The sequence below is a fragment of the Melopsittacus undulatus genome, chromosome 3 (genome assembly GCF_012275295.1).
Source record: "Melopsittacus undulatus isolate bMelUnd1 chromosome 3, bMelUnd1.mat.Z, whole genome shotgun sequence".
In the NCBI taxonomy this organism is placed as follows: domain Eukaryota; kingdom Metazoa; phylum Chordata; class Aves; order Psittaciformes; family Psittaculidae; genus Melopsittacus; species Melopsittacus undulatus.
The window spans coordinates 76862376-76876891 of NC_047529.1; the positions used below are offsets into that span (position 1 = coordinate 76862376).

The 14516-nt window shown below is 44.8% G+C and overlaps 1 protein-coding gene across 3 annotated transcripts in view; it reads right to left on the reverse strand.

Annotated features, from left to right (window-relative positions):
• The window catches only part of ARID1B (AT-rich interaction domain 1B), a 329860-nt gene extending 315649 nt beyond the window's left edge, over positions 1 to 14211 (reverse strand). For 2 of the 3 annotated variants that reach the window (XM_034060377.1, XM_034060378.1), the window contains exon 1: positions 12271 to 14211. In XM_034060377.1, coding sequence (XP_033916268.1) covers positions 12271 to 14034 — 1764 coding nt within the window. In that variant the 5' untranslated portion in view covers positions 14035 to 14211. The remainder of the gene's footprint in view (positions 1 to 12270) is intronic. The other variant, XM_034060376.1, reaches the window with a different exon arrangement.
• Positions 14212 to 14516: the final 305 nt, after the last annotated feature.

Genomic DNA, 14516 nt, shown 5'->3' on the forward strand with positions numbered 1-14516 from the left:
TCAGAAATCCTAATTATTTGAACCTTCTGTCATGATGCCATGACCAGCTGCAGCCTTTAACAAAAAGCCCCTACTTTCTTCCTTCGTCTCTTCAAGACAACACCAACCCCAAGCAAAACAAAAATGTAAACTGAATGTTAAAAGCCAGAGTAGACTGAGGGAACAAACAGGGTAAGCCAGACCCAAATTTTTCAAACCTAAAAGACAAGTAACTATTACAGCTACATCTGAGATTTTTTTTTTTTTTTTTTTAGTGAACAAGTTTATTGCAGATAAACATCTAGGTCTTCTTAGAGGCAAAGCAATAGAATTTGGAGACTACCATGCAAAAAGAAATTGACTTTTGTTCTTCTTCAAATTGCTAAGGTATTTTCCAACAGAACTTCAACGTTTGAAAAAGGCTTCATTCGCCATCTTAACTTGATACATCCCCCCCCAAACAAAATATGACACAGTGGAATACAACCATCACTGGCAGCTTGCTACTCTCTATAGAGAAAATTAAAAAGAAAAACGTATGTATTAAATGAAGTATCAGGTACTATAAAATTGCATAGACTGCATCTAGCCTATCACATTCATTACTTAATACAGATAATTACGCGGTGTTTCTTCTCAGTTCCTGTCTTTTCTACACACATACACAGCAACACCATACTTAAATTTCCACGCTGACATCTTTTCAAATATCTTTTGAGCAAATATAGAAAGAGAAATTTTTAATTACAGCTGCCATGCCAGGTAAAAAGTGAAGAAACTGTGCACATCAACATTTACATTCCAGCTTGGTTTTGTGCCCTTTGTTTCCTTTTTTCTCTGCTGTTACTTAGAAGAACCTAAAAAAATAGGGCACGAGCAAGCACAGGTAACTACTTCCATGACTCCTCCTATAACAATGCCAAATCCCACCAGGATTTGTGGCTTGCCTGATCACGTTTTTGATGGCTTTTTTTTTTAATGCAGCTTGACCCCGGGTCATTAGAAGAGCCTACACAGAAAGCTGGCTGGTAAAGGCACTTTCCCCACTGTCACTCCTTCCCCAACAACTTTTGTGCAGACCCCCTGGTAGAAAAAAAGGAGCAAAGACAAGCAAAAGGGAGAGATTGGTATGATGGTCACTCAAAAGCTATTTTCTCCCTGTATATGTGACCACACTACTTACTCTCCAGCAACTGTAAAATGGCAGAAGACAATAGGAATGTTTTTTCCATCACTCCAATGATTTGGAAAAAGAGAAATTTAAGAGAGCTTAAAAGAAAAAGAAGTATCACAAGACAAAGGGGCAAAAAGAAGGATGATGACATTCGGATACAAGAAAGTAGTGTAAATTTGGGAAGAAGACAGAAGTAAATGATCCACAAATAAATCTCAAACTCCCTGCAGAATAAAACATAGAGGAAGAGCCCTGAGCAATCATATCCCACAACAGTGCTGACACACAAAAAGCATTAGTATCTCCAGAAAAAGTAGTGGATTCCACTACTCTTCCACTCACCATTCTGCCAACCACCCTCCATAGCAAAATAACACTCACCCTCCCTCTCTCAATAACAAAGCATATTATTCTTATTACTAGTATTATTAAAATGCACTGTGAAGAACCCGAGGAGGAATGGGGTGGGGGGGTGTATGTAATATCTTCCTGGGGCAGGCAATCCTTCTCCACTGCTTGTTCACAAAGCGCTGCATTTGGCAAGTTCCTCATGAACAACCAAATCCCTAAGTAGTATCCCAATGTATGAGACAACCAGCCCATGTCCCTAAATCTAATACTTTTTGAGGGTCTCAATTCATCCAGAAAACATTCTGACTGTCACCAGCATTCACACATAAAACTCTTGACAGCACAGACTGCAGTAGCCCTCAGATCCCAAATTAATTCTTGGATAAACCTTTTTCTTTATTTTTAAATGCTGGCAACCACACTGACACATTGAGTACTTCAAGAAGACTGTTCTAAAACCCAAGTGAGTTTGTCTGGGATGCTGCCCCATCAGCCCTTCCTCTTTAAAGGAAGAGCTCAATTAAGTTAGGAACTGTTCTTCTGAATGATTTTAAATGCCTTTTTTTTAGTTGTGGTTGGAGCTCAGTTAGTGTAATTGCTATTTATATCAAAACATTAAAAGGTCTGGTTATGGGGTTTATTAGAAAAGCAAAATGTGTTTTTAATGCTTTAAAAAAAGAAACCACAACAAAATACTTTGTAGCACTACTTTCCCCTGTATTTGCATACCACATGCTCAACAACAAAAAGGGTATTCTACAGAAAGTTAAAAATCCCCAAAGCATCACTGAAACAGTAGCTCCTACAGTTTATTAGCAGGAAAAATGGTTTTGTGGTAGTCCCCCCAACCTGGCACAAGTGATGTGTGCTAGCTTCAGGATTTAAAAGAAAAAAACTATATATGTATCAAAATACAACATACAAGATGAAAAAACAGAACACCTCTTTATTAGCAAAAACTACCAAAATAAATGTAAACTGAGCATCACTTAAAGAAAACCCCTAGCAACTGTTGTTTTGGAGATGTGAAGGCAGAGGGTCACACGGGAGAAAACCTCTGAAAGGCAGCTCAGTGGCACGCAGTCAAGTACTACCGTTTGAAATAAACAAGGATATTCCCCAAACTTCTCTTTTTCACCAGCACCTCCCACAGCAGCCCACCTGCGGGCCCATGCTCCCATTCCCTCCCGTATGCCACTGCAGTCAAATTTCCTTGCATTACCTTTGCCCAGGTCAGGGATGAATGGCTGTCAAATTCCCCGAGGAATAAAAAGAAGGGGGGAGAGGGGGGAAAAAAAAAAAAAAAAAAACAAAAAAACACACACACACACAAAAAAAAAACCACCACCACAGCACCACTACCCCCCTTTCTTCCTGAGGCAGCAAGTTTCAATTGCGGGAGCACATGGCTAATCTCCATATGTGAAGGTCAGGGCACTCCAGCCGGGGAGGTGAAGAATGGAACAGCTCACGTAAGGGGCCGCCTCGCACACCCTGGCCTGCTGCCCGACAAGCGAGATTGTTGAAAAGCAATAGATAGCTTCTGGCAGAGGCAAAGGGAAAAATATTTTGATCATGTGACTCTATACAAGCTAACTAGTTTGCTTCATGTGTGAAACTTTTACAGACGCTTACAAATACCACGTTTGTAACCGGCCCCAGAACGCAGCCCATTCCCTCCCCTCCCCGAGGAAGCCTCAATCGCCAGGTTCAGCCTTTCTGCACGTTGGAAATTCCTCAATCAAGCAGAACTCCGGTTTAAAACAAATTACCCAAAACAGAATACAACCAACTAACAGCTATCTATATATTACCGGCACTTCTCACAACCACTAAACACAAGGCACCAAGAAGTCATTGCCTCGCAGAAGTCTACCTTTCTGTTTATAGGAAACAAGCACTGTCAAATCAGAGTAAAGCTGCCAACAAAATTATTTTGCTATTGCTTGTACACAGCTAAAGCAGCCTCCTATGCACCTACCTGTATTTTTCCAGAAATATTTCTTTAAATAGTCTCTATCTATGACCATCTGTAAATACCTTAAAACAGCAACACCTCTAAAGAACACACTTTTCTTGACTTGGGAATTTCAAGCAACAGTAAATTAAAGTAGGAAAAAAAAAATCACAAAAGCACAATTATTTTCCATAAATCATGCCTGAAAGTAAGACATCAATACTACAATCTCATATAAACAGAATATCCAAAATATTCACAACATGAATTGCTACACAAAAAAAAAAAAGAACTCCATAAATTCCACCCAAATCAAAGGCTGCAAATAAACCAGCATATTCCTTTGATGCTGTCAAAACAAACCTCCTTATCTTTATTTTTAACTTTAAAAGAATAAAATTTAAGAACTACAAATCCTGTGCTTGTGCTTTCAAAAGAAATTTTCACAGCTGATGTTTCAGTACCTTGCTTACAAACAAGTAAGCCTGACAAGCTAACTAAATAACATGATCAGTGTTGGGAACACCTTGTCTCAGATCCCATCCAAACAGAGAGGAAGGTACAGTGCAGACTGGATATCTTCACACTAAGTATTTAGGCTGCCTTTTTATTCTGGATGATACTGTAATTAATTATTTGAGTTTGATGTGTACTTTTAAATAAGGGAAATATTATACTTACTTTAACAAAGAGAAACTGAGGCATCCAACAGTGAAACTAGCAACCTTTAAATGATGCAGTCAGCAGACAACTATCCAGAACTCCTGCACCAATCCCCAACTAATACCATTTTCCTGAAGTCACGTAATTTACTTACCATAGCTGAATTCACTGCTTGTGTAAAGAAGGTACTATTCCACTTCAATCAATCTGTAAATTAAGCCATGTCCACACTGGGAATGGCACACATGACTACAATTATGTTTTAAAACAGGATCTCTCCTTTTGGGATTTTCTGAACCAATTTTCTTTCTTCAGTAAAACAAACAGAAAACAACCATGCTCAAACTTCAGGCTCCTCTGTGAAAGCCAGCTATACCAGGGACTGTGCCACAGTAAAACAACCCTCTTTTACCTGCATAACATAGAACACTTCCTGCTTTGAAAACACAACCAAAACATGTTGTGGAACCATCTACCCTTGTGGAAAATTCAGCAAGTTACCTCTACTGTAACAGCCATACCTGTAAACCCCTCAGGAGAGCCTCCTTATAAAAGCGTATTTTGCCAGTGCAGATACACTATCACCCCAACGGTAAACCAAATACAAAGGGGTTTGCCACAACAGCTATTAGGGATGCAATTAATTCCATGAACCTAATTATTCAACTACAACAAAAGTTCAGTGGATCTGGCCAGACAGTCTTCAAAAGGTAAGTTGATTCAGTAACTCCACAGAATCAAAACCATTTTGTAATTAATACAGGTAAAAAAAATTACTAACATCCAACAGAACCCGCTGCTACGCAAGATTTATTTTTTGAGTAAACAGATACCTAAAGTAAGCATCAAATAAAGCTCTCACTGAAAAAACCCACACACATAACAGTTTAAAGCAGAAACTTACAAGACCCTATTAGTAACACAAGTAACACTATCCCCTAAAAAAAAACAACAAAAAACAAAGTTATACATCAAGTTTTCGACATTTCCATTATTGTTTTTTAGCAAACAAGTTAAGAAAATAAGTAACAGACAAAAATCCCACATACATCTAATTTAAAAACAGACAAACAAAACAACAGAAAAAAAGACTGGCAGAAAATTCCTTCCCCACCCCCAGGGGTCAAAGAAAGACTGGGGGGGATGTGGGGGTGGCAGGAAGAGATCAACAACACAGCCCTACAACTAGAAGCAGAACATGGCCTATCACTCAGATGGATGTCTTCATAAACAGTTATCAGATCACACACCTGAATTCAGTACTTTTTCAAGTCTGAGAAGGCCACAGTGCAGGTGGGAAGAGAGGGCAGGGCACAGCAGTGAATTCCTAAATGCAGAACACTATTTGGCAACTGGGCAAGTTCAGGTGCAAAAGATTAACTAAACTGTTCTTGAAATTGGAGAAAGGAAAATAATAAATAGGTTACATACTTCTACACATGCTCAGTCTGACATAAGTTACTAATCTCACCATGACTCAAATGCAAGAAGTAATATGCAAGTAGATCAACTTGATAGCTCTGTACTGAAAGCAATTCCTTACACACACTGCAGAACCACCAAACTCTGTTTTATATCCACAATTTAGCCACTACCCATTCAGAAATTCAGCAGCCTCATGATTTGGCTTGATAGTTTGTAAGGAAATTAACATTTCTACTACACATGGAATATAAATGCATGATACATCAACATTGCTTCAATCACATCCACTGAAAACTTTTACACAGATTCCACACAGATTTTAATAAACATAAACGAAACATTTCGATAATATAATCAGGATAATGATCTCAGGTTACAGAATTTTCTAAATAGTTGCAGGTGCCTTCAGATGAAATAACCATCCTATAAAGGGAATACGAAGTTTGCTAAAACATACTTTATACTTGCAGTAAGAATAATTCCCCTATGAAAAGCAATCTTTAAACAAGAAACAACAATTGTGATTTCTGCCTCAAATTTGTTCATTTTAGAAAATAAGACAATTTATCTGCCAGATAAAACAACTGGACTTGGTGGCAGGGAAGACTGCGCATGCATCCCCACACACCCCCAGCACATACTTGTTCTCTGTACATCATATTCATCAGAAGGCAAGTTCTGCAACACCAGCAAATCTCCTGGGCACTTGTTCAACTCAATTTTCCTCAGAGCTTAATTTCTAGGAGAAATACAGTAACTTTATATAGATGACATTGAATGCGCAACGATAAAACAGTGCAAGGAATACTTGAATTTTAGATGATGGTGCCTTTAGTTTAAGGTGACTATATTGACACAGCAGACAAATCCCTCATTTCGCTCAGTCATTTGTCTTCTCAGTTGTCTGAATAAAGGCCTGTAAAGCTTACATTCTCCCACAACAGAGTGTGTTCACAGTAAAACTGGATTTATGCAAAAGCTGAAGTTTATGGCACTGATACCCTATTTATTTCTAAAAACTGTTTTCAGTTCTGCCAAAGTGTGCCTGTCTAAAGGAAGGTGTGTGTTATGTACCTCAGTTTCTCCACCCTGTACAACAAGAAGAATCATTTCTTACTCCAGTGCACAGCACACTAGAAAGGTAACATAAAGAATGTTGTTACTGAGCAAATAAAGACAGTTAAAAGTAGTCCTGTATAAATTAGCCATCTACTGTCCCTAAAATGCACTGTTCACAAATTACGTTGGTATCTTGGGATACATTCCTCCCTGAACACTCCTTGACTGCAGTGGAACATCGCCCTGGATGGGTTTGGTCCTTTTGGAGCCAACCTGTGTTCCTGGTGGATCACTGGATGCCACACTCCCAAAATGGAAGCACAACAACAGACGTCCTGCAGCCCACCTGCAACACAAGCACTGTAGTTCTGTGCCAGCACATCAACATTTGTGTGTAAAACGGAGCACAAAGAAGCACGACTGGATAACAGAAAAATTCAAAAGGTAACCTTATGATCTGAATGGCAAAACACACATCAACTGCAGAGAAAGCTTTCAATTTTACTAAAAAATAGTATCTAAATTTACTAACAGGCAAGGCTTCCTTAAAATACATTTTACTTTAATTCAATTGGCTCCACAAGACTTGCATGCATCACACTTATTTGCTTCTCTCAGCACCAAGCAGTACAAAAACAACACTGCTTAGTAGCGCTTTTCTATTACTAGTTTTCAAAACAAATTTGAAAACCACTAAGGTATACTTTTAATTTAAGTTTAATTAAAGTCCTCATTCAGTCCTACCAAAACATGTATTTAGCACTATGTAAATAGCCCAAAATTGAAAGAAAAACTTTTTTTTTCCCCCAAGTACCTTAATAATCACAATTCTAAAATATATTCTAGCAAGTTAGCCTACCACAAACACATGCTACTGAAATTCTGCAGCCTTGAGCATGCATACACAGTGACTGTGGCAACACTACTTTACATATCCACAGAGAATCTTCAAAGCCTCCCGATAAATGGCATATTCTGAAAAAAAGTACTGAAATGTAACTAGGCAGGACAAAGGTACAATCTTAAGGACACAAGGATAAATAAACTACAGCCATTCTCATGTTAACAAGAAGAATGTCAAAATACCTATAATAAAATATTTGATGAGCAAAAGAAAAAGATCAATAGCTAATCAAACATGTTTTTATTGCACAAATTTAATCTAGTTTTAACTAAGATACTACTTCAAAATGAAACAGCATCACCTAACAGACCATGCTTAGTAATTTCAAAAATTTCACATCACATATGTATCTAGGAAATTTAGAGACAGATAACATGCCTTTTCATCCCCACAGATTTGGATCAGAATGCCAAGAAGACAGCAATCGACTGCTTAGTTGTAGAATCAGTACACGATGGAGGCAGTAATACAGCAGACAGGTTTGCATCTCTCTTTCTTTATTGGATCTCATACACAGGGTCCTGCTGTTCAACATGTAGGCATAAGCGCTACTACACAAACCCATAACTGAACACCAAACCACAAAGTGTCAAATATATGGTCGTAATATATATATAGATGCTACTAACTGAGAATATTGCTATTTGCTACTTCTAAATAGAAGCTATGTGAATACTAAACTGTTTATTCCAAAGCACACAGGGAAAAATATATTTTATTCTCCCATTGAGACATCAAGAAGCTATTCACCACACTAACAGCTGTTTAATGGCCTTCAGGCACAGGACACGATTCTGCAGCCCTGGCTTAGGACTCCCAGCACGGGTTAACTATTTGGCATGGAAAGAGCTGCAGAATCAGGCATATTCCGAGTTTCTCCACTGCAAAACAAACGACTGATATGCACATTAATTCAGAGCAGCTCGACAGAATTTTTCCTAACACTTGCTATACAGGTACTGCTGAAAAGACCCAGGTTCTCTCTTTGTCTGTAGGTGTGTGTAAATCCTATATGAGTGCACCAAGGAGAACAAAGTGTATAAAGCACACACACAGAGGCCAGCTAATGTGTTAAGAAAGGGCAGGACAAATCAGAAGCATAAAAGTAGCCTCAGGACTCTAAATAGCTGTACATTGTCAAGGACTTAATAATCAAAATAACTGAAAGGTACTGTACCAGCATCACATGTCTCCTCCACAATCAAATCAATATATCTGCATGAGCTATATCCATCTGCTTTGAAAACGTGTTTCTTCAGAAACAGGAGGCCTCCTTTTCAAGCTTACATCTTGTCTCACAACCGGATAAGGTTATTAAGTGAAATGGAAACAAAATTTTCTTAATTTAATAGGCTGGACAAACACAGAAGTCAGGTCAGAGTGGGATGCTACAGTTCTGCGTATTACAGAAATTACCCATGCTGAGGCAACAATTTCCTTAACGAGTATCTCAGACATTGCAGCCTACTGAAGGTCCTTGTTCTCTGTTAGCAGTACAACAGTTTCTTACAGGTGTAGGGTTAAATCATCATTTGCTTTCCAAAGATACATCATAAGTGAGTATATTCTAATGTGCACATACACGTGTACAGAGTACACACACAGATAATTATTTAAAAAAAAAAAAGCAAGCCTCCCATTCAAATGCTGGACTGAATATTCTGTTTTTTTCTTCAAAAAAGCAATTAATTTCTCTACATAATGACACAACATACATGGAGAGTGACGTATGGACATTAAAAAAAAATTAAAAAGTGTTCTGTAAGTTAATGTAAGAATTTATCTTTTATTTGACACAACCTATTTTACACATGAAAAAAATTAATTTAAAATCTAACAAAATTCCTTAATCACTTACTGGTTAGATAGGAATATTGTAACATAAGGAACACTAACAACTTGCCTTTATGAGAATTATTTTTTTTAAATTATTATTATTTTCCTTAAAATCAAACTATGCCCTTGCCAGAATATTCTTTCTAAGTTCTATCTTAATTCTGATGGTGCACACACACACAAAAACAAAAACCTGTGAAAGAGCACATAAACCCATAAATAGAAGGAAGTATTTCTAAGGGTCATACTGAGGACATGATGAATTTACTCTCACTCCAATACAAATAAAATACTTTAAATAATTCCTGCTGTAAAGAAATAGTACTCTAAACTAACGTGTACTATGTCTATCTGCTGACAATTTTCCTAGCTTTTAAAGCCATTAATTCCAAACTACCTGTGTTTAAAAGCAAGCAGACAATGCAAATCTTTTAAAATTAATTATTAAAGGTCATAGGATATAAGGCCTCATTACCTTATGGCTTCCAGTGACCCTTTTACCAGTGCAAATTAAAAAAGGTAAGATTAACACTCATAAAAAAGAAAAATCTTATTTCCCTAGAAGAAACAGAAAGGAAACGGAACAAAAACTAAAAACATGACAGGAGTGGTCTGATGGAAGTAGACAAACACACACGCATTCAGCCCATCCAGGGTTTCTAGCATTAATTTTTTTCAGGATTAATATACCAATTACCACATTAAACGGTGTTTTCTCCAGGTTCTGCTTATTACTTTATGGAAAGATCCAGCCTTTGAGGATCCCAAAAGCATACACCTGCATTTGTTCCTGTCAGTCCTTGTTGTTAAAAGCTATTAAAAGATTTAACAGTTCTTAATAAAAAGATCTTGTCGAAGGGAAAAGAAACCCGTAAAATTCTAATGCAGTACTCCATTTAACACAATTCACTTTTCTACTGACAATTCAAGCCTGAAGTCACATTAGTGTAGAAAAAATAAGGAGATCAACAACTCCCGATGCTTCTTTAAGTCTTCTAACCACAATTCAAACACAAAAGCGCATTTTCCCCCCGAATATCTGGATGCGCTGCAGAGATGAGACAAATGCAACCTCTGGCAGAACGGCTCCTTTTTCCCGTCTTTGTACAATACACGGCGTCTTCTCACCTACAGCAGCCACACGCAAACGAGATGATGTTTTTAAGAGGCATGCACAGGTTAGGTATCAAGGTAAGAGGAATGTAATGAAATTAGCATTCGGATTATTTATATAAAAAATAAAGTAAGAAACTAATCCCTTGCATAATATCCATAAGCTGCAACATTACAAAACGTTTTCTAAGGCACGAGCACACTTTGAAAGCCCAAATCCTCACCCAAGCCCTGTTATTGCTAGGTACTCCCCTACCGCCTCCAATTAGCTGAGAATTAATAATCTGAAAGAATAAATAAACCAATGCCCAGCAAAAGCACGCCATGGAACCGAACTGCAGGAGGGAGGGAGGAAGGAAGAGAAGGGGGGAAAAGGCGAGGGCCTGCCCTGGGCCCTGGAGGCGCCGGTGGCCGGCAGGGCCGGAGCTGATGCTGGAGCCGGAGCGGGAGAAGGGACTGCTCCCCCAGCCCGGCGGCGCGGCTGCCCGGTGTTATTTGCGGCGGGGGTTCGTGTGACTGCGCCGCTCGGCACTTCTATTTACATCAGCGGCGCGAGGTGCCCAATGGCGAGCGGGGAGCCAATCAGATGGCAGATTAGATGTCAACTCGGAGGCAGCTGTCTGGAGACGGTGCAGCCAGTTTACCTCCACAATTCAAATTCCGAACCTGGCGGAGGAGACCCGGCCGCTCCTCACTCAGCACCGGCCCTACAGCGGGAACCGGCCTCCCGGAACACCGGCTCCCCGCAACGCACCGGAAAGGCGCTGCGCGGTGGCCCGCCGCCCGCGATCATCGCACCCATCTATCCGTCTATCGATCCATCCACTCATCGATCGATCGGCGAAGTTACCGGGCGGGGGGTACACGGGGGTGCGTGTGGCTGTGACGGCCAGCCCGTTGCCCGCGCCCCTTTTACTGACGCCAAGGACTTTTCCTTCTCTTTATTTTTCTTCGCTGCCCCCCTCCCCCGTCCACCCTTCCCCCTCTCCTCTCGTCTGAATTTCCGCCTGTGCTCGGGGACACAAACGTAGTTCTGCGCATCCACGCGCGCTAAACGCTGGTGGGGCGAGTCCCCCGTAAGGTCACCGGCCCTGGGCACCCCTCACCGCGCCGCGCGGAAGGAGGCGCGGGCACACGCGCGCACACACGCGCGCGCGCGCTCTTCCCACCGGGAAGGGGGGGGGGGGGAGGAAAGAAAAAAAAAAAGAAGATCCCGGCCGCGCTGCGCGGATCTCACTGCGGTAACTCCGCCAGGGACAAACTACTTTGCTAAGAGCGCGCAATGGGTTCTGCTCGAGCAAAAAATAACAGGTTAAAAACAGAGACGGGGACAAAAACAGGAGGAAGAAAAAAAAATAAAATACAGTAAAAGGCTCCGTGAACGATAATGGACGATATCCCCCGAGCCCGGCAGCCCCTTGACCAAACCCGGCCCCGTCCCGAGCCGCCTGCTCCCGGGCCCCGCGTCCCACCGCTGCTGCCTGCGGAGCGGAGGAGCAAAAATATGAAGCGGGTCCGAGAGCAGCCTGGTTTCGGCAGCCAGAGCCGCGCTCCGCTACCCCTGGCCCCGACGGGGCCGCGCATTGTGCGCCTCTCTCCCTTGCTGCGGAGGCACCGAGAAGCAGAACTGGCCCGGAAGAAAAAAAAAAAAAAAGAAAAATAAAATAAAGATTTATTTTTTTTTAAAGGAGAGGCGGTTGGGGGGGGGGGGGGGGGGGGGGGGGAGAGGAAGATAAAAGTGAATTATAAAGAAACTGCGACCCCGACACGAGCGGCGCGGAGCCACCAGCGATGGGGAGCGGGGGTTACCTGGGTCCTGCTGATGGCCTGACCGGTGCTCCCGGGGCTCATCGCCGGGTGACTCCTTTGTTGCGCCGCTGCCCAGGCCGGGTTCGCCGCTCCGTACTGGGCGCCCATGTCCTTGCCCATGCCCATGCCCGCCGCTGCCTGCTGGCTTCCCGGGGCGGCCGCCGCTGCCTGGGGCTGGGGCTGCGGCGGCGGCGGGGCGCTGGGGCTGCTGTAGTCGGTGTAGCTGCTGCCGTAGCTCCGCATCATGGGGCTGGGGGATGTGAGCAGCTGGTTCAAGGTAGGGGTGGCCCCGGACGGGTGCTGGTTCTGTCCGGAGAGCCGCGCGAAGCCGCCGGCGGCCGCCGCCGCGCCGGCAGCAGCCTTGCCGAGGCCGGCCCCGCCGCCGGGGCCCATCATCATGCCGCCGCCCGGCTGCCTCGGGGAGCTCAGCACCCCGTAGCCCGCCGTGGAGCTCCCGTAGCCGCCGCCGCCGCCTGCTCCGGCGCCCGCTGCCGCCACAGCTCCCGCGCCGCCGCCCGCGCCGCCGCCGGGGCCGCGGCCGTAGCCCGAGTAGTGGTTGTACTGGCTGTTGGGGTAACCTTCGTGGGAGTTTTGCAGGGGGTCCATGCTGTTGGGGGCCGCCGTGGGGTGCATTATCCCCATCCCGGGGCTTTGTTGTCCGCCATGTTGATCAAAGCAAGGCCCGGCGCGGCTCGCCGTAGCGCTGCTGGCAGGGGCAGGGGCAGCGTTGCCATAATAGCTATTGAACTCCGAGACACCCACCGCGGAGGGGCCGCCGCCGCCGCCTCCCCCGCTCCCGCCGCCGCCGAGGCCGCCGCCGCCGCTCCCAGCGCTCGGGGGCGGCTGCTGGGGCTGCTGCTGTCCGCCCAGGGGTCCCAAGCCGGGGTGATCGTAGCGGCCGCCGATGGGCTCGCCCATCTTGCCAGGCATCTCCTCCTCGTCGGCGCCTTTATTCAGCATTTGCTGCTGCTGCTGGGGGGGCTCGGCCTGAGCGCCCAAAACACTGTCTTTTCCTCCATGTTGCTGCTGCTCCATGTCTGCACTGGGCTGAGCAGCGCCGCCACCGCCACCGCCGTTGTTGTTGCTGCCGCTGCCGCCGCCGCCGCCGCCGAGGCTGCTGTTGTTATTCTGCACGGGATGGTGCTGAGGCGGCGGCTGCTGCGGCGGCGGCGGCGGGAATTGATTTAGCTGCTGCTGTAGTGCATGGTGGTGGTGGTGCGGGTGGTGGGCATGGTGGTGGTGGGCATGGTGATGCGGGTGGTGGGCATGGTGGTGGTGGTGGGGCGGCGCGGCGGGGTGATCGCCTCCGACGCTCTTCAGCTTGTGGTTGGGGAGCAGCCCCGTCTCCATAGCCGAGCCCGGGTTGGAGGAGGAGGAGGAGGAGGAGGAAGGAGACGAAGAAGATGAAGATAACGCCGAGGAGCTTCCACCTTCCTTCAGAGCCGGCTCTGAGGAGGAGCAGCCGCCGCCGCCGCTGGCGTTGTTGTTGTTGTTACCGGCGGCAGCGGCGGGAGCCGCGTTATTGGCCATGTTCAGCGGCTCACTGTGGTGGTGGAGGAGATGGTGATCTAAATTATTCACGCTGCCGCCGGCCGGACTCCCTTCAACGACCCCCAGCGCGGGGCCCGGCCCAGGAGCGGCAGTAGCGGCGGCCCCGGCCACCCCCGGGCCCTTATCCGGGCCCAGGCCGCCCGGCAGGCTCGGGGCTTTGCTCTTGTTGTTAGCACCAGCCGGAGCCGCTGCGACCTGCGCGGCCATGATCATCGCAACATTGCGAGTCCGGAGAAATTAGTGCTGATAATACTAACTACTAAAAACAAACAAACAAAAAAACAAGCAACAACTAAAAAAAGGAAATATCGACCCTCACCCCCAGAGGGGGGGGGCGAGCAGAAGTGGGGGAGGGCGCGGAGAGGGGCAGAAAAAGAAGCGGCCGGGGCAGGGACTTGACTGAGCCAAGAGTATCCCCTGCGGACCCCTCCGCACGCACCGAGTTACAGAAATTTCCCTCCCCGAGTCCGTGGTTGAGATTAGAAATGGTAAGAACTCCTTACGGTCCGCGCCTGTTCCCGCTGTGTGATTTCATGTTGAAAGTTTTTTGTTCAGGTTTAAATGAAACTTTTTTTCCCCTTTCTCCCCCCCTTTCCCCCCTCCTTTCCTCCCTAACCCGGATATGGGTGAACACACGTCTGGCGGAGCCGCGCTGGCCCAGCATGGCATGAGTGAGCGAGCTAGCGAGCAAGCGA